The 20,092-nt window shown below is 36.1% G+C and overlaps 1 protein-coding gene across 1 annotated transcript in view; it reads left to right on the forward strand.

The window, feature by feature from the left end:
* The window catches only part of SNX2 (sorting nexin 2), a 54,467-nt gene extending 44,183 nt beyond the window's left edge, over positions 1 to 10,284 (forward strand). Inside the window, exons 12-15 of the mRNA XM_003826695.7 lie at positions 6,249 to 6,392; positions 7,583 to 7,663; positions 7,779 to 7,850; positions 9,794 to 10,284. Coding sequence (XP_003826743.1) covers positions 6,249 to 6,392; positions 7,583 to 7,663; positions 7,779 to 7,850; positions 9,794 to 9,844 — 348 coding nt within the window. The 3' untranslated portion in view covers positions 9,845 to 10,284. The remainder of the gene's footprint in view (positions 1 to 6,248; positions 6,393 to 7,582; positions 7,664 to 7,778; positions 7,851 to 9,793) is intronic.
* Positions 10,285 to 20,092: the final 9,808 nt, after the last annotated feature.

Raw genomic sequence — 20,092 nt, forward strand, 5'->3', positions numbered from 1 at the left:
TGAGATCTTGTTTCTTTCTTATGCAAAATTTTTTCAGCTAAAGTCTGTGATCAAGTTAGTACTCATCTACAATGAGCATATTTATTGATGGTTCTGTTCTCAAGCAACTGGTGACATGTATTACTAGAGCATTGTTAGCACTTCAGAATGGTGCTTTCTTTTATTTGGTAAAATTACCAATTTTACTTGTATTTTACTGTTTTAAATGTTCCTAATGCTGTTGGTGATTAATTTCTCAGTATTTAGAAATGTTAATATACATAGCAGTTGTCAGAGTATATATACTTCATTATATATAGGCAGGTTGTGATGTACAGAGATCCAGTTTACAGATTTGTCCCACCCACTCTCACTTCTTACCAGAGCACCCAATAGCATGAGACCTGTTGTAAAAAAGTGTGACACTTCCAACAAACCCGTGGGTCAAAAAAGGGGAGTTGGGCAGTGTCTGTAAGAATACATATCTGAGCCGGGCACTGTGGCTCACGCCTGTAATACCAGCACTTTGGGAGGCCGAGGCGGGTGGATCACGAGGTCAGGAGATCGAGACCATCCTGGCCAACATGGTGAAACCCCGGCTCTACTAAAAATACAAAAATCAGCTGGACATGGTGGCGTATGCCTGTAATCCTAGCTACTCAGGAGGCTGAGGCAGGAGAATCACCTGAACCGGGGAGTCAGAGGTTGCAGTGAGCTGGGATTGCGCAACTGCACTCCAGCCTGGCGACAGAGACTCCATCTCGAAAAAAAAAAAAAAAAAAAAAGAATACGTATCTGCTAATAAGAGCTAGCCTGGAAAAAGACCCCCTGGCAGTGATAGCCTGCCTGTGTAATGGATATTGATCCCTCAAAAATAGCTTTCCTCATACCCTAAGTCTTTTTGCTGTGTTACTGTATTTCCTGAAATTACAGTTATATTCATGTTTTCCAAAATATTTTCTATAGAACACTGGCACCAAAAGATGGATTACAGTTAGCTAAGTTTGGAAAGTTATGTATATAGTATCCCTGTTTGCGAGATTCAGAATGCCTTTTAAAAGCTCAGAACTGGTTAGGAGTGAAAAAGAAAACAAATTTTAATCCAGAGGCTTCTAAATTCATTTGAACAAGAATTATTTTCCACCAAATATCTATTTACATATATGGAAATACTGAATTAATGATTCATTGACTAAAAGAGTTAAAGAGCTGTGGTCAAGTTGCCTTCAGGTAAATTAAGCTCTTTAAGATTAGTTTCTACTGAAACCTAGCCCAGATCAACTACACAAAGGAATTAAAATATTATGGAAGGAGGTGACAGGTAATTTTTATGGTTTTTGTTTTTGTCCTATTCTTTAAACTAATTCACTTGTATTTGAAAAAACAATGCACATACATGATAGTTCTAATAGCTCAGCAAGGTAAATTTGCCTGCAGAACTAAGACCTGTAGTCTCTGACCTCAGTCATAAACTGTTAGGTTCTTGTGTGTCTTTACAGAATTGCTATGCGTGTACATGAAGCTAATTCTCCCTCTGTCCATTTATTCCTTCCATCCCCTTCTCTCCCTCCCTTCCTTTCTCAAAAAGGAATATACTGTGTGTAGCGTTCTTTGTCTGCTTTTTACACCCACTCCATTTAATAGAGTGGTCTCCCTATCAACATAAGTAGATGTCTTTTTTTTTTTTTTTTTTTTTTGCAGACGGAGACTCGCTCTGTCACCCAGGCTGGAGTGCAGTGGCGTGATTTCGGCTCGTTGCAGGCTCCGCCTCCGGGTTCATGCCATTCTCCTGCCTCAGCCTTCCGAGTAGCTGGGACTACAGGCGCCCACCATCACGCCTGGCTAATTTTTTTGTATTTTTAGTAGAGACGAGGTTTCACTGTGTTAGCCAGGATGGTCTCGATCTCCTGACCTCATGATCCGCCTGCCTCAGCCTCCCAAAGTGCTGGGATTACAGGCGTGAGCCATTGCGCCTGGCCGGTAGATGTCTTTTTAATGGTTGTGTAGCATTCCATCATATAACATTTAGATATACCTTGAATTATAGTCTAGTCTTTTAAAAAATCAAGTGTTTTGATAACTCTTTGGACATAAAGATTCTATAAGTAGAACTGCTGACCAGAGGGTATATGCATTTTAAATTTCAATAAGTATTGCCAAATTACTGTTCAAAAAGATTTTACTTTGTACCCTAACCTACCTAAACCTACATGTTTCTTTTTACTACCACCCAAGAATGAAGGTTTTTTGTTTTGTAAGTTGCCATTTACTTAGTGTGAATCAAGACATCTTTACAAATGATAAACCATTTGCATTTCTTTTTCTTTCTTTTTTTATTGAGATGGAGTCTTGCTTTGTCGCCAGGCTAGAGTGCAGTGGTGCAATCTTGGCTTACTACAACCTCCGCCTCCTAGGTTCAAGCAATTCTGCCTCAGCCTCCTGAGTAGCTGGGACTATAGGCGTGTGCCACCACAGCCAGCTAATTTTTGTATTTTTAGTAGAGACGGGGTTTCACCTTGCCAGGATGGTCTCTATCTCTTGACCTCGTGATCTACTCACCTCGGCCTCCCAAAGCGCTGGGATTACAGGCATGAGCCACCGCACCCGGCCCTACATTTCTTTTTCTGTGAATGAACTCTTCATGTCCTTTGCCCAGTTTTTGTTTGCTTATTATCTATTTCGAATAGGTGCTTAATATTAATTAACCTTTGGTTTTATCCATATTGAGCATACTTTTCTGATGATAGTTCTTCAAATTAGGAATACTTTGGGGATTAATATAGAGCCATTGTTAGGATCAAAAAACATCAGGAATTGGAACACTAAAGAAAAAGCTACATTTTACCCATTTCAAAATATTGCCTAAGCCTGGCGTTGTGTCAGGAAATGCCTGTTTTCCTCTTTTGTATAGTACATGGTCTCTGCAATTTAGAACTATAAGAGTTGGCTGTATCCTTACAAGCATTGTCATGTATTGGGCTTCTTTGAACCACTAGAGTAGGGTCAGAGATTGAGGGCAATGGTTCTTAATGTTTTTAGCACTAGAACTCTTCATAAATAATTTTTGTAGGGGATCCCAATTTATAAAACATACTAAAAAAATGTATTTAACTAAAAGATGGATTCCCCAAAGGGTTTAAATGCTTTATTGTTTGGCTATAAATACTCAGCACCTCTTCAGAACTCCATGAAGCTGGGCAGCATATTTTCAGATTAACTGAATTACAATATGATAATAATTAAAATTGTGGCATCAAATTTCCTGATGGGCCAAAAAAACTGTTAGACATCTGCAATCTTGTCTAACTGAGAGCAGCTTGCATACAAATGTATGCCATAAATTAGCAGAGTAATGGAGGTCCTAAATGGATGATCCGTGTAAACTTATCCCTCTTATAATGGTTCTACTAGAGTGGATTAGTATCTTGACATACAAAGGGAAACATTGTTACGATTTAATTGATTTAATACAGCATTGTTAGAAGTTTGACTGGTGCTGGTTCTTTTTTATTTTCTGTTATTTTGTTACAAAGGAAAGAAAACAAACGAAGAAAAAGTTAATTTGTATATTTAAGATTAATTTTTTTTCCTGAAATAACCTGACTTTAGTAGTCTTATCATAGCTCCTACATCTGTACCACAATAAACATGTCCTGGTTCTAGAATACTATGAGATAATAAATTGGACAGGGACCAAATTAGTTTAGATTTAGCATATCAATGGAAAAGCCGGTTGATGTATACATTGAGAACTTAAGCAAATATTGAATTAAAGGGCATGTTCATTAGCTTTTTCCCTGTATTGGTACATATTTTAAGGAATCAAATTTTTACTGAACAGAGGAATTTATAAATGAAGAAAAGATATGGCCCTGTTCCCCTAAAGCAAGACTAGGCCTAAAATCTTACATTACTTTTTGGTGGTCGTGTGTATGTGGGTGTGTGGGTGTGTGTCGGAAGTGAGAGGGATTGTTTGTCTTAAGCTTTCCAACATGTGGTCGTGTGTGTGTGTGTGTGCGTGTGTGTGTGTGTGTGTGTGTATGTGTAGGAAGTGAGAGGGATCGTTTGTGTTAAGCTTTCCAACATGCGGCCGGGGACAGCTTTGAATGCAGCCCAACTCAAATTCACAAACTTTATTAAAATATCATGGCCGGGCGCGGTGGCTCATGCCTGTAATCCCAGCACTTTGGGAGGCCGAGGCAGGCAGATCATGAGGTCAGGAGATCGAGACCATCCTGGCTAACACAGTGAAACCCCATCTCTTCTAAAAATAAAAATAAATTAGCTGGGCATGGTGGCGGGTGCCTGTAGTCCCAGCTACTCAGGAGGCTGAGGCAGGAGAATGGCGTGAACCTGGGAGGCGGAGCTCGCAGTGAGCTGAGATCGCGCCACTGCACTCCAGCCTGGGCAACAGAGCGAGACTCTGTCTCAAAAAAAAAAAAAAGAAAATTGTAAAAAACACTGATGACATTTTTTTTTTTTTAAGCTCATCACTTAGTGTTAGTGTTAGTATGTTTTATGTGTGGCCCAAGACAATTCTTCTTCCATTGTGGCCCAGGGAAGCCAAAGGATTGAACGCTGCTGTTTTAAATGATAGTGACTTTTTCTGAATCTATTTGTGTTAGATATGTTACTTTTGGATTTTAATAAGGGATGTTTTAGGAAAAACGTATTTTAAATATAAGAAAAGCAGACAAAGGAGACAGTAAGATTCACTTAATAATGTAAGAAAAATTATCTGAGAAGACAAATTAAATATAGCAAAGTGGATTTAAATACCCATAGATAAGGTGCTTTGACTGCCAGTTTGCCCTCGATATCTGTTGTCCTGGTTAATTTAAAATGTTCACGATCCTTAAGAATTCCTTTGGAAAAATGCTTTGGTTTCTGGTTGATTGGATTTTTTAATGCTATTATCACATTTTTAAAAATTGCCGTATTATATAAATGCTTTTTAGTTATACATTTTTTCCATAATACTAAGCTATCCTTTGCACTTTTGTATAGAAAGCTTAACAGTTAACTACATTTACATGTGTATGTTATTTAGAAGTAATCCATAATGGCTGTACCTACTGATTATTAAGCATCCACTAGGTTAAGTCACTATGCAATAATATACTCCTTATGTTATTTCTAATCCATAAATGTAGACATCACTTCCCACCTTTCATATTTGGGATCATTACAGCTTGGAGAAGTTCAGTGAATTTACCCATGGTCATACGGTGACAAAACTAATATTAGAACCAAATTTGATTTTCTCCAAAGCCTGCTTTTTAAAAATATACTACCTACATATTTTTCTCTTCAGATCCCTATAGGAACATGTATTTTTACTGCTTCATGGTTCAAAAAGTTTTTTATTTGGAATAAATTAAAATAACTCGGGTTTAGTGCTTCCTGGTTCACCCAATTTATTAACATTTACTTCATGTTTGATTAGTAATTACTAAAATAATTTTAATATTTCTCTAACATCAAGCCAGAAAGAGGATTCTTAGTGGGTTCTCCCATCCTATCCATCATTTTTTTCATGAGACTTCTAATTACACTAATTTGTCCATATTTCATTTCTTTTCTCTATTCACTTGCCCTTGCTCTGCCAGACTCCTTGAGAGAAGTCATGGATTTGGTTGACTTATTGTATTAGGATCTTTTTGTCTATTTCTTTAGTTCTGCAGTGTATATATAAAAAATATATATAGTCCTCTTCATCTTTTGCCCTTTTCATCTTAAGACTGTCTTTTTATTCATTTTGTTATATTTTACGTTTTGATTGCTTTGCCTTTTTTTATTTGCTATGGTAATTTCTTCTACCACATATCTTATGAGTTTTTCCCATTTTGTCTTTTCAATTTCAGACATGTTTCTAATACTTAATATGCTTCTAATATTATTTAGCGGGAAAATTTCCAGCGTAGGTATGACACTAGCATTTTCCTATTAAAGACATCTTCAAAGCATAAAACGCTGTTATAAATCTTATAAACCATATTTAAAGCCCTAAAGGCTAGTGATGAAATGGGTTTTGAATGTAGTTTTTATTCTGAACATGTTTCATCCAGTGACAGGGTTTTTTTGTTTTAAGCAAATGAATATGGAGATTATTTTCTTTGATATTGGCATACTTACTTTCAGTATCTTAGTATATTAGAATAGCACTTAAATACTTGGTTTTATTGTTTTCAGTATTATAATACTTCTAGTGTTATGAAAGTATTTTAAATGTTACTCTTACTTAATAGCATTATGTCATTCACTTATAGGGTGTGTTTGACCATCGAATGAAGTGCTGGCAGAAATGGGAAGATGCTCAAATTACTTTGCTCAAAAAACGTGAAGCTGAAGCAAAAATGATGGTTGCTAACAAACCAGATAAACTACAGCAAGCTAAAAATGAAATAAGAGAGGTGATTACTAAATGCTTTATCTCTTTACTTAAGTTTTGCATGAGTCATTCATATATACATAATTTTTCATAATTTTTTTCTAAACCATTCAACACGTAGCTATTTTTGCATATTTTTATGAACTGTGTTAGAATTACTTTAACATTTTGATCATTATTATTAAAATCTCCAGAGCCCTTCATTACTTATGGAATGGATAAAGAAGCATACAAGGAAAACAGCTAAAATTAACCTTTACATTAATAATTACACATTTTTATTAGATGGTTAATTTTATTTCAGATTATTATTTTGTGTCTAAAAATGGTTTTAGAGCTAGATCTCTCCCACATTTAGCTGTCCAGGCAACATTATCCCCCATATATATGTATTATATATGGTATTTTAGTGAATTTGTATAAGTTTATTATAATTTATACACTTTTCTTACCATGCTTCAATAAGGAAATTGAAGAGGTAGGACAACCTTTATATTACTAAAAATAAATGTACCTGCCCTTTGAAGAGTATGTACCAGTGTTTTGGTTACATAGTGGGGAAAATATCATTTCATTGCTTAAATCTTCAGTTATTTTAGTTGTTTCATTGTTCACTAATCACAACATTTTGTTGTTTCTGTACTGAATTTAATATTTATTGATGGTCTTCAGTAGACCATAATTCCACATTTTTTTCCAATCTGGTCATTTTACCATTTCAAAAATATTTTTAAAATGTTTATCATGTAATTTTCCTAATTTAAAATATTTCCATCAGCTTATAAATTTTGAAAAACACATATCCTTGGATTTAACAGTATTGATATATTCTGAAATAATTATTGATATAAAAAAGTAATTAAGAAAATTACACTATAGCACTGATAATTTATTTTGTAGTGAATTTTATGCCCAAAATCTTTCTTCTTAGTTATATTTAATTAAGCTTTGGACATTGTAGTTTATTAAGTACAGTATTGAAATATCTTAATATTGAGCAAATCTGTGGAATATTAAAGGAAATTAAGCTAACATGCATTTCTATTGGTTGAAAGTTAAATGCAATTTCTGTTGATGCTAAATTGTGCATTGCCAATATTGAGCTTTCTCAGGATTTTCAGGCATTGTGATTAAATTAAGTGAGCGGTCTTGACAGTACTATACTTTTTTTTTGAGATAAGCATAAAATATTTCTTTGTTTGTTTTTATTAGTGGGAGGCGAAAGTGCAACAAGGGGAAAGAGATTTTGAACAGATATCTAAAACGATTCGAAAAGAAGTGGGAAGATTTGAGGCATGTATAATAATTTTGCATTTATCTTAACAACATGGTCACATTTTGCTGCAATTTTGTGGTAAAGTTGAATTTAGCTTTCTACTAACGGACTTTTTAAAATGTACTTCAACAGAAAGAACGAGTGAAGGATTTTAAAACCGTTATCATCAAGTACTTAGAATCACTAGTTCAAACACAACAACAGGTAAGCCATTTTTGTTTATAACTTAAACTTCTAGAATTTGTTTTTGGTATACTTTCTTATTTTAAAAAGATGATTAATGAACTGGGCATTTAAACTCAAGAATAAGAAATGGAAGACAGAAAGCCAGTGATGGTAAAGGATAAAAGGGTAAACTAATTGGAAACTATCTCAGGTTTTTTTTTTTGCCTCTGCTTAACACTAAGGCAGAGATAGACTTTTCCCAGTTTTAGGCCATCAGAAACCTCATGGGCAACTTTCCCCTTTCACTGTCTTTCTAGTTTGTTTTCCTTGTTGGTCAGACGTGTTTGAGTAAATTCTCATAGTAAGTTCTTCTCTTCCATAACAAATAGAACTTAAGCTAAACACTTTTTCAGAATTTAAAAAAAAACTGTACTGTTTTCATTTTTGCTTTATTTTGTTTGGGTTTGGTGGTGGTTGAATGCTGCAAGGGGCATTTATCTTATTTACCATGGATTTTAATGGTATATTAAATAAAAAGATAATCGCAGAAAATTTTCCTGTATATTTTAATGTAAATTAGAGTAACAGGTCAAGTAATTTAATATCTTGAAGGATTTTTTCCTTCCAGTTTTAAAATATGTGGATCTAGAATGTCATTTGTGTAAAACATAATAGGTTGTTTTTGAATTAAGTGGTATGATGTCTTCAAATTGTGTTTAATTTTTATTTAAACAGCTCATAAAGTTAAATTTTTTTAAATATGAAAATAAGTCATATAAGCTTGTTTTTAAAGGAATTGTTTTAAACATGACTTCAGTTGATATTTCAGTCTGTTCTCTGGACTATTCAAGGAAGACTGACAGCTAATTCTATCCAGTCCTTTTTTTTTTTTCTTGTTCAGTATTTTCTTTTCTTCCTCCTTATATCCCATTTTTTTTTGTCTAGCAATAACATAAACTGTCAATATGCTCTGAATTGGGAAATCCTGTCACTTTATGCTGGAAAAGGTCATTGTAGTTGTATTATTTAATATATGGTAACACTGTTCTGTGTAAAATTTTGCATAAAACAAAAAATTGTACATTAAAAGAACTCTATTATTTTACATCAAAAACTAAAAGTAGCCAGGAGTAATTAATGTTTTAAATAATTTATATATGAAATATATTGACGGACTTTAGATAAGGAAATTAAAATGATTCCTTTAAGAACCAGACATTGGCCGGGCGCAGCGGCTCATGCCTGTAATCTCAGCACATTGGGAGGCCGAGGTGGGTGGATCACCTGAGGTCAGGAGTTTGAGACCAGCCTGGCTAACAGGAAGAAACCCCGTCTCTACTAAAAATACAAAAAAATTAGCTGGGCATGGTGGCGCACCTGTAATCCCAGCTACTCAGGAGGCTGAGGCAGGGAATCACTTGAACTGGGAGGTGGAGGTTGCAGTGAGCCGAGGTCATACCATTGCACTCCGGTCTGGGCAATAAGAGTGAAACTCCACCTCAAGAAAACAAAACAAAAAAAAACCCAGACGTTAGTAAATATTAGTCATTGTTAGCTATTTGTTTGGTTTTTTAATGTTGTTTTTGTTTGTTTGTTTGTTTGTTTTTGAGATGGAGTATTGCTCTGTTGTCCAGGTTGGAGTGCAGTGGTGTGATCTTGGCTCACTGCAACCTCTGTCTCCTGGGTTCAAGCGATTCTTGTACCTCAGCCTCTCCAGTAGCTGGGATTACAGGCAAGCGCCACATTGCCAGGCTAATTTTTGTATTTTTAGTAGAGACGGGGTTTCACCATGTTGGCCAGGCTAGTCTTGAATTCCTGACATCAGGTGATCCACCCACCTCAGCCTCCCAAAGTGCTGGAATTATAGGTGTGAGCTACCCAGCCCGGCTTATGTAGATTTTTTTTTAATGCTGTACAGGATATATGCATATAAATGACAAAAAGGTAATGAGAATAACTTATATTTTAATTATCATTCACAGCTGATAAAATACTGGGAAGCATTCCTACCTGAAGCCAAAGCCATTGCCTAGCAATAAGATTGTTGCCGTTAAGAAGACCTTGGATGTTGTTCCAGTTATGCTGAATTCCACAGTGAAATCATTTAAAACCATCTAAATAAACCACTATATATTTTATGAATTACATGTGGTTTTATATATACACACACACACACACTGACATTTTATTACAAGCTGCATGTCCTGACCCTCTTTGAATTAAGTGGACTGTGGCATGACATTCTGCAATACTTTGCTGAATTGAACACTGTTATGTCTTAAATACTTGCACTAAATAGTGCACTGCAAGACCAGAAAATTTTACAATATTTTTTCTTTACAATGTGTTCTGTAGTATGTTTACCCTCTTTATGAAGTGAATTACCAATGCTTTGAATAATGTTCACTTATACATTCCTGTACAGAAATTACGATTTTGTGATTACAGTAATAAAATGATATTCCTTGTGAAATATTAGTAACAAATTATTTGGGTATTTAAACATTAGGAATCTTTTCAAAGCATTTTTAATAGGAAGAAATTTTTCTTCTAGATGTATATAGGTGATGCCATGATTCCTTAATTATTTTAATTGACAAAGCTGAACTCATTAAATGACTAAATGAAGCTTAAGTTTTCTTATGAAACCATCATAAATCAAAGAACATTTGACTCTTGATTGTCTTGGGTAAAGAAGAGAATAATTGTCTTTGCTTGTTTTTAACCATCTCTATTACAAGTGCCCAATTTAAGAATTAGGAAAAAAATGTATTTATATACTTTTACAAGTCCCATGGATTTTGTTCATCTTCTCGTTATCTTCAGAATCTTGTACTTTGCATATATTTAATTTATTCTTGTCTTTTGGTTTTTTTTCTTTTAAACTAAAAGTATATCATCTGTGCTCACAGTTGACAAGGAATGGTACCATGTTAAAATATACCATGATTTGATGAATAAGCAAGCACAACACAAAGCAAATTTGAAGTAAAGTGAAATTTAGTTTGCTTCAGGCAATGTTTTTACCCATTCTGTATGCTACTTAGACAGCTGTTATCTAATCCTTAATGCTGATGAAAATTTAAGTCATGGCTGGGTGCGGTGGCTCACACCTGTAATCCTAGCACTTTGGGAGGCTGAGGTGGGTGGATCACCTGAGGTCAGGAGTTCAAGACTAGCCTGGCCAACATGGTGAAACTCCATCTCTACTAAAAATACAAAAATTTGCCGGGTGTGGTGGGGCGTGCTTGTGGTCCCAGCTACTTGGGAGGCTGAGGCACAAGAATCGCTTGAACCAGGAAGGTGGAGGTTGCAGTGAGCCAAGATCATGCCATTGCACTCCAGCCTAGGCAACAAAAGCAAAACTCCATCTCAAAAAAAAAGAAAAAAAAAAAGATGACTGGTGTCAGAGCTATTTTTGTTTTTTAAAAAATATTCTTACAAACACCCCTCTTCTTGAGCTTAACCACCACATGTCCCTTCCATAGGAAGAAGATATGGTATGTGTAACTAAGTCATCTCTAGTGAGTCACTGGATACAATTTATATATCGAAGTATCCTTAACATGTGTTTGCTTCTGCTTTAGTTGAAATGTTAAGCCTTCTATAGGTGTTATTCATATTTATACTTCCACACCCCAGAAGAGTGGCTGATACATAATAGGTTAATAATAAGGGCTTGATGGGCCAGGCACAGTGACTCACATGCCTGTAGTCCCAGCTTCTTGGGAGGCTGAGGCAGGAGGATCTCTTGAGCCCAGGAGTTTGAGGCTATAGTACACTATGATCGTGCCTGTGAATACCCACTAACCTACAGCCAGCCTGGACAACATAGTGAGACCCTGTCTCTAAAAAAAATGAAGACTTGATGAGTTGAACAGGGAAAACAAAAGTTTGCTCTTCTAAGAAGAAACTGAAGCAGAAATAGTACAATCATCTTTTGTTGCTTCTGGGAATACTTTTCAGAAATGAATAATTCATAGTAATACATATCAGATGCTATCTTGTTGCTCCATTAATATTGAGCAAAAGATAGGCTTACCAGGAATAGTTTCACTATAATGATGTCCTAGTGTTATATCCACAGGTATATTACTTACAAAGGTATAGTTTACACATAGGATAGTTATTCAAGTTATTATTAAAATCTTCCATTCAGATGTGGTACATTAGAATATTCAGTACCTCCAAGTAAAATAATAAATATTTTCAGCCTTGATTAAACTCTAGACTCCCTTCCAGACTTCCATTTCCCTTGCCCACATTTACTAAAAGATGAGTGTGCTGGAAATTTCAAGTATTATATGAGCCTCTGATACCCACCAGTATTTAAACAGGATTTAATTATTTCAACACTTCACCCATCAATCTTCACTTCTCCTGTTCAGATAAAAATGCTTTCATCCCAAATAAATAAAACAAGAACATTAATAGTGCTAATAATATAATCTTTTCATTGGATAGGTCTGAATTTAACGTTTGTTTGTTTTTTTAATGAGATCAAAAGTTAAAGACCAAGGCAGCAAGATATTGTGAAACAAGCTGAACTTGGGATCAGCATACATTTGTTCAGTCTTGTTGCATTTAGTATGACTTTGGGCATATCACTTAAATCTCTTATCTATAAAACAAGTACATAAAACTCTTGATTCCTGAAGTGCCTTTCTACTTTAAAATATTTTGTTTAAAATATCAAACTTCAATATAAATATGTTGGAAAACAATTCTAATCAAAGAACTTCTATTAAGTAAAACAAGAAAAAATGTGTGTAAAAATATGACTAACACATAGATTTCCTTGATTGTATTTTCTACTGAACTATTTTCAAGTATTCAGCTTTATACTAATATATTAATCTCAAAATACCTTTGTTTCATTGTTGCTACTCCTTAAACTTTTTTTCTTTATTATCTAGATCTAGTAAAATTTTCTGCATTCATAGTATTAATGTTGGTTCAAAAGTAATTGCGTCCTTTGTCGTTATATAAATTGTTTTATAAATGGCTTTAACTATGACATAAGCCTTTTAACATAATCAGCTTTCTTTAAAGGAGGAAGTCAGATGAGTAGAGAAGGAAAGTTATATTCCTTTACAAATGCTCTTAATTTTAATGTCTTAAGGGAATTATAGAGACTTCCATTATTCTGCCTTAAATAAGGGATGTTACTTCAGTTTTCTTGTCATGGCTCCCTGCATGGGCAGTCATGTTAACAAGAGTCAGGGAGATAGCAGATATTCCATAATAGTGACTGCAGATAGGCCAGTCAAAGTCATTTTGTTTTAAAGGAAGGGAGGTCGCTGGTAGTTAGGTGGGAAAATAACACCTGTGAAAAGGAAGTCCAAGTCACTGGCTCAGGGACTTTGGAGGCATTTTCATATCATATTCACTAGTCAAGAAACGTGTAGATTATATGTGTGAGTGACATAGTCTGTTTCAAAGTATTAGAAAAGAGACAATAGAATCACCCACCCTCCCTCCGACACACACTTCCTTATGTAAAATCAGAATCAAATAATTATCATTCCTAACCCTCACAGTGAAGGATTTGGTTTCATGTAACAATGAAAGTAGATAATGGGTCAGACATGGAAATAGCAATAAAAGGGAATTACAACAAGATAAATGTGAGTAATAGTTCATTTTCCTGCATTTTTGATGAGGGCCATGAAGATAGGTCATGGTAATCTATGGAGAAGGTACTTAAGAGCATAGAACAATATAAATATAATGTGGGCCATATATATAATTTTAAAATTTTCTACAGCCAAATGTTAAAAAGTAAAAAACAATTTTAATAATCCAGTAGCTCCAAAATATTATTTTAATATGTAATCCAATATATTGAAGTTATAAGATATTTTACATTCTTTTTTTGATATCTGATGTATATTTTACACTTTCATCACATCTCCATTCAGACCAGCTGCAATTTGATCAGTTGTCACATGTGGATGACTAGTGGCTATGATAATGGACAGCATAGGTTTAGACAATGCCTATTCAACTATTCAACTTGTTTTACATTTATAAATCTCAAAATGCCTTTATTTCATTGTTGGTACTCTTTTTTATTACCCAGATATAATAAAGTTTTCCAAGTTTCATTGTACAAATGAAATGAGTTTACTGTGGAAATGAAAATGCAGAGTAAGTCCAACAGCTAGTTTATTTATCATCCTGAACCCAGTGAAGAAATCAAAGCTGAATAAAAGCAACTCCTAGTTGTTACTCTCAAGGGCAGGTATAATTTAGGTGCAAGACTTTGTAGCATAATGTTTTGCAAGTAGTGGATGTTCAATATCTACAATAAATGAATTGTAGTACTATATTGCTTGAAGGAAGTTTATAACCTGTCTAGAACAACTTTCTCAATTTTACAACTAAACTAGGAGATCCAGGGCTTAAATCATGATTGAACTGATTATTCCTGTTAAATCTATGTGTGAACCATATGTGAACATTCTTTGAAAATGTATGATAAGCATTTCAAGATTTCTGTTTTAATTATTAACATTTAGAATTCTAGGAAATCTTTTGGGATACAGAGAACTTATTTCTTCCAACTGTTGCTTCAGACGCTGATAAGATTGTAGAAGATAGGGAAGCTGTAGTTTACTATCTAGTTTTTTAATGCACATGAAGTAATTTAAAATGCTCTTCTTCCTTTCTTGTCACATACTTTTAAAAAATTCTCTAAAGATTGAATAATTTTAAGTATTTCTTAACTGGGCAAAATGGAAACTTTGTAACTGAAGCCAGTCAAGGTGAATACACAGAAAATTATTTTCTTATTAAGGTCAGTTAATGGGATAAACCGTTTTAAGAGAGTTGAGAAAAAATAAAGTTCTATTTTAAATTTATACATGTAACTTTAATAAAAACTAAGTCAGACAAAATTTAACAAAACTAAATTGCCTTCTTACTGCTTCTATAGTCAGTCTCGAGTTATCTTGATTTTAACCTACTCTTATTTTCTGGATCTTCATTTCAAATATTCTCACTATATATGTGTATACAGTGTGTTTGTATATTTGTGTGTAGAAGTGTGTGTGTGAATGCAACAGGCTTTTAAAACAAACTTAATTTCTAAATTGTAGTTTTAAATATGTCCCAGCCTTCTGTAACTGAGACACAAAGCCAAATGCTTATGTTTTTAGAGTTATATTGCTTAGGTGTCATAATTTTACTAAGACCAACTTGAACTGATTCCACTTTTGAAATCTCTGCCCTTCTTATTTTATTTCCATTGTCTGTCTCCTGAGGGTCAAGATCTTGTGGCTGGGACTATCTTGAGTCTCCTATAAAAACTATTCTTGCCGGGCGCGGTGGCTCACGCCTGTAATCCCAGCACTTTGGGAGGCCGAGGCAGGTGGATCACGAGGTCAGGAGATCGAGACCATCCTGGCCAACATGGTGAAACCCCGTCTCTACTAAAAATGCAAAAATTAGCTGGGTGTGGTGGCGCGTGCCTGTAATCCCAGCTACTCAGAAGGCTGAGGCAGGAGAATCGCTTGAGCCTGGGAGGCGGAAGTTGCAGTGAGCCGAGATTGTGCCACTGCACTCCAGCCTGGCAAGAGAGTTAGACTCCGTCTCAAAAAAATAAATAAATAAATAAAACAACAACAACAACAAACAAAACTATTCTTTTAGTCTCTCTCTACTCTGCCATTCCTACAACCTGCTCCCAAATTGATCTTCCTAAATAACTCTTGTCGTGGTACTATGCTCAGAAATCTTCATAGACTCCTTACAGTCTGCAGATAAAGTTCAGATGCTTGCTCCATAATTTGGTCTCAAACTATTTTTCCTGTCTTGATTCTTATCCCTTAACTTCACTCACCTTTTGCTTTAATGAAATTAGGCTCCTGTCTCATGAGCATGCTCTGTTCCTTCCTGGTTCATGTTTTTGTTAGTGACACCCCTTGTCTGATTAACCTTTCCCTTTTAACAGCAATTGTTTAAATGTTGTCCATCCCTTAAACTTTAAAGCCAAATCTAAAGTCCACATCCTTTTAAGTACCCTAGCTAGAAGGAATGTCTCTTGATCTCTCAGTAGGACTCCAGTAACACTTTGTTCCTTTTAGATTGCAATTACAGAGATCTATCTTGCATTATAGTTGTGTGGCATTACTGCCTTGACTAATTTGTATGTCTCTTGAGGAATGACTATGCCCATGTTATTTCTTGTAGAAACCAGTGTTTTACAGCCAAGACAGTGTAATCGAATGATTAAGAATGCAGTTACACATTCAGCCCACCAGTATGAATCCTGGCTCAAGAGCCTACAATATTGACTTTAAGCAAGTTATTTATCTCTAAAAGTTACTTTCCTTATCTGTATAATGGAAAGTGTCCCTTCAGATGCTCCTTAAGGACACTAAGATAATGTGAATTTCTTAGCAATAGCAAGTGCTTTATAAAATATTAGCTATCATATATCCAATAAATGTTTACTGAACACTTAACATCTCAGTCTGAACAAAGTACTCACATTTCGATTATTTCACCAGTCTTTAGGGCTTCTTCAAAACAACGAGTTTATGCTTGACTATGGTCTAAATAGGCTTACCAAAAACCCAGAATAGTATGCCCTAGGAGATCCACACTGGGAGCCCTGGGGCTGAGCATCAGAGGTGGAGGGGAAAAAAGCAAGCAGTCAAAATCAATTTGTATTCAGCCAACAAAAGTTTAGAACTTCATGCACTACAGAGATACTCTACTATAGATAAATGAATGTTATCAGTAAATGTAAGAAACCTTTAAAAAGCCTGGAGACCAAGGATGAAATAGAAATATGGTTATTAGGGAAAGAAAAGTTCATTTCCACCCAAACACATGTAAGAACCTTGAATATGTTGTAAGCCAGAGGAAATAGTAAATCATGGAAGGAAGATGGTGAGTGAAAAAATTATAAGAACATTCGATGCGGCAGCAGTCAACCAGCCAAGTGATGGTAAGGGCCTGAACCACTGTAGTGGAAGTAGGAAAGGAGGTAATTTAGGGAAATCGTAATTAAGATGGCAAGTTTCATTTATTCTTTCATTTATCCATCCATTTTGAAACCTGCAAGCTAATTTCAAAATCCTGGGTAAAACTAATATCTAAGGGAAGAAAGAAGTCAGGTAGATGGAAAGAGCCTCAGAAAGAAGTGGGGATATTTCTTACTCTGCACAAAAGGAAAGGGAAGAATGAGTGTATTTGGAGATGAAGAAAAGGCAGGACATTTTTTGTTTTGTAAACAAAAAAGGCAAAGTAAGAAAGCCATCAGGGAGTAATGTCAGCAGAAAGGCCAAAGAAGATTAGATACCAAAAAAGAATGGCACATGTTTAGGAAAAAAAAGGGAGGGGATGAGTAAAAGGACTAGTGATGAGTGCTAATTTTCAAATGAGTGAAAATCATGAGTTTACAGTGAAGCCAACTGAAGAAAATATATATTTCTTAAGCCATCAGAAAGTATGACCTAAAACTGATGGATTTTTTTCAGTATTGGGGATTGTTGGTGGGTTTCAGAGAACATTTAGGGAGAAAGTTGCATTGAGAGAAATGAAGGCAAGAGAAAGGTGACAAGCATAAATTAGAGGATTTCAATGCGGTGATGAAGTGAAAGCAGATTTTCTACCAGAGAATGAGAGAGAAGAATTGAGAAAGTAGTCAAAGGAGGGAACTTAAGTTTCAGAAATGAAGACGTTTATTTTTAGTATGTTGGCACGTTTTGAAAAAGAGAATAACTTCAATATGGCAACCAACCTGTATTTAGTAATGCCATCAGGGTTATTTCTGTGGCATTCCTAGAATTTGCTTTTTATTTATTTTATTTTTTATTTTGAGACGGAGTCTCACTCTGTGGCCGAGGCTAGAGTGCAGTGGCATGATCTCGGCTCACTACAACCTCCACCTCCCAGGTTCAAGCAATTCTCCTGCCTCAGCCTCCGGAGTAGCTGGGACTACAGGCACGTGCCACCATGGCCGGCTAATTTATGTATTTTTAGTAGAGATGGGGTTTCACCATATTGGCCAGGCTGGTCTCAAACTCCTGACCTCAGGTGATCTGCCCACGTTGGCCTCCAAAAGTGCTGGGATTACAGGTGTGAGCCACCATGCCCAGCCTAGAATTTGCTTTTTGATTTGTCAATTATTTGGCAGTTTTCTTGCTTGTCAATGCATTACAATCTACTTCATCCTTTTGATTTATTTTAGTTGATGTTTATCACATTAATACATGCACATAATCTGAAAACTAGCATTGAAAACGCTAAATAGCCAGGCGCAGTGGCTCATGCCTGTTAATCCTAGCACTTTGGGAGGCCAAATTGGGTGGATGGCTTGAGCTCAAGAGTTCGAGACTAGCCTGAGCAACATGGCAAAACCCTGTCTCTACAAAAAAATACAAAAAAGTAGCTGGGCATGATGGCTCACACCTGTAATCCCAACTACTAGGGAGGTTGAGGTTGGGAGGATTGCTTGAGCCCAGGAGGCTGAGGCTGCAGTGAGCCGTGTTCATGTTACTGCACTCCAGCCTGGATGACAAAGTGAGACCCTGTCTGGAAAGAAAAAAAAAAAAAAAAAAAGGCTAAATAAAAAACAATGGTTCTCTGTCCCACATGTCCTGCTTTCCTAATCCTTTTCCTCAGAGACAACCTCTTTCTAGTCTTAGCTGTTTCTCCTGCCATCATATACCTTCACATTTCTAAATAATAGGCATATATTGCTATCAATCATCAATTTTAGGCATTACCTACTTATCTTTTTTATGGTAAATGAGTTTGGTTCTCTCACTCTGCCATCTCTCTGCTTTACACATTTCTTCCCCACCCTTTCAATGTAGTTACATTGCAATCTTTTTGTTAAATCAGTGTTTGCATTATTGTGCCTATGCAAATATTATTCAAAGCTAAAAGTTGAAGTGTATTGTGATTTTCTTCCTTTTTTAAAAAATAAACTGTTTTAGAAGTTTTAGATTTACGGAAAAAATGTGAAGGTAATACATATAGTGTTCTCATATACCCTGCACCATTTCTTCTATCAACATGTTAGTATAGTACACCTGTTACTACTAATAAATAAATACTGAGACATTATTATTAGCTAAAGTCTGTTGTTTACTCAGATTTCATTTGTTTTTGCTTAATGCGTTTTTTCTGTTCCAGGACCCCTTCCAGGATACCACATCCAGGATACACTGAGTTGTCATGACTCCTTCTGCTCTTGGTTGTGACAGTTTCTCAGGCTCTCCTTGTTTTCTATTACCTTGCTATTTTTCCCTCAGGTAAAACATGCCTTGATTTTTTTCATGTGGTTGGTGCTTTTTTTTATTATTGCTAATTTTCCCCATGTCTTCCCATAATAGTGTCTCAGTACATTTTCCCATAGACCACCCATACTGGGTAATCTAGCCATTCTAACTGTTTTCCTTTGAGCCCTCTCTCCTGGGGACTTCTCTATGGGGCTGGTGCTTTCTGGACTTGCTGTAGTGTTATCCTTGGACTCCTCTTGCTCTCAAATTTGGAATTGCCTTTACCATTCTCCTGGCATGTATTCCTTATATCCTGAGGATATAAGGAATCCTCAGGCCTTCCTCTTTCTTGGTATATTTTCTTGTGTTGGTGAAGCATATTTTCCAGTAGTTCCTTTAGGTTAAAAGGAAGACACAGCAGAAAATATTGTGAAGACAGACCTCAAAACACCTGCTTCTTGAGTCATGTTGCTTTAGTCTGTACTAGTTACCTTTTTAAACTCATTGCACAGTGGTAATCCTCAAGATTTCCTTTGCTTCTCCTTTGGGTTGTATCTTTTGTTTTCTATACCCCACAGTTTCCTCTTTCTTGATTTATTCCCTCATTTTGGTGAATATACAGAGTAGGTTCTTAAAAACAAATACATCTGCCTCTCGCCTCTCGCCTCTCCTTCTCCCTCTCCCTCTCCCTCTCTTTCCACCGTCTCCCTCTGATGCCGAGCCGAAGCTGGACTGTACTGCTGCCATCTCGGCTCACTGCAACCTCCCTGCCTGATTCTCCTGCCTCAGCCTGCCGAGTGCCTGCGATTGCAGGCGCGCGCCGCCACGCCTCACTGGTTTTCGTATTTTTTTGGTGGAGACGGGGATTAGCTGTGTTGGCTGGGCTGGTCTCCAGCTCCTAACCGCGAGTGATCCGCCAGCCTCGGCCTCCCGAGGTGCCAGGATTGCAGACGGAGTCTGGTTCACTCAGTGCTCAATGGTGCCCAGGCTGGAGTGCAGTGGCGTGATCTCGGCTCGCTACAACCTCCACCTCCCAGCCGCCTG

Source organism: Pan paniscus, chromosome 4 (genome assembly GCF_029289425.2).
Source record: "Pan paniscus chromosome 4, NHGRI_mPanPan1-v2.0_pri, whole genome shotgun sequence".
Classification (NCBI taxonomy): Eukaryota; Metazoa; Chordata; class Mammalia; order Primates; family Hominidae; genus Pan; species Pan paniscus.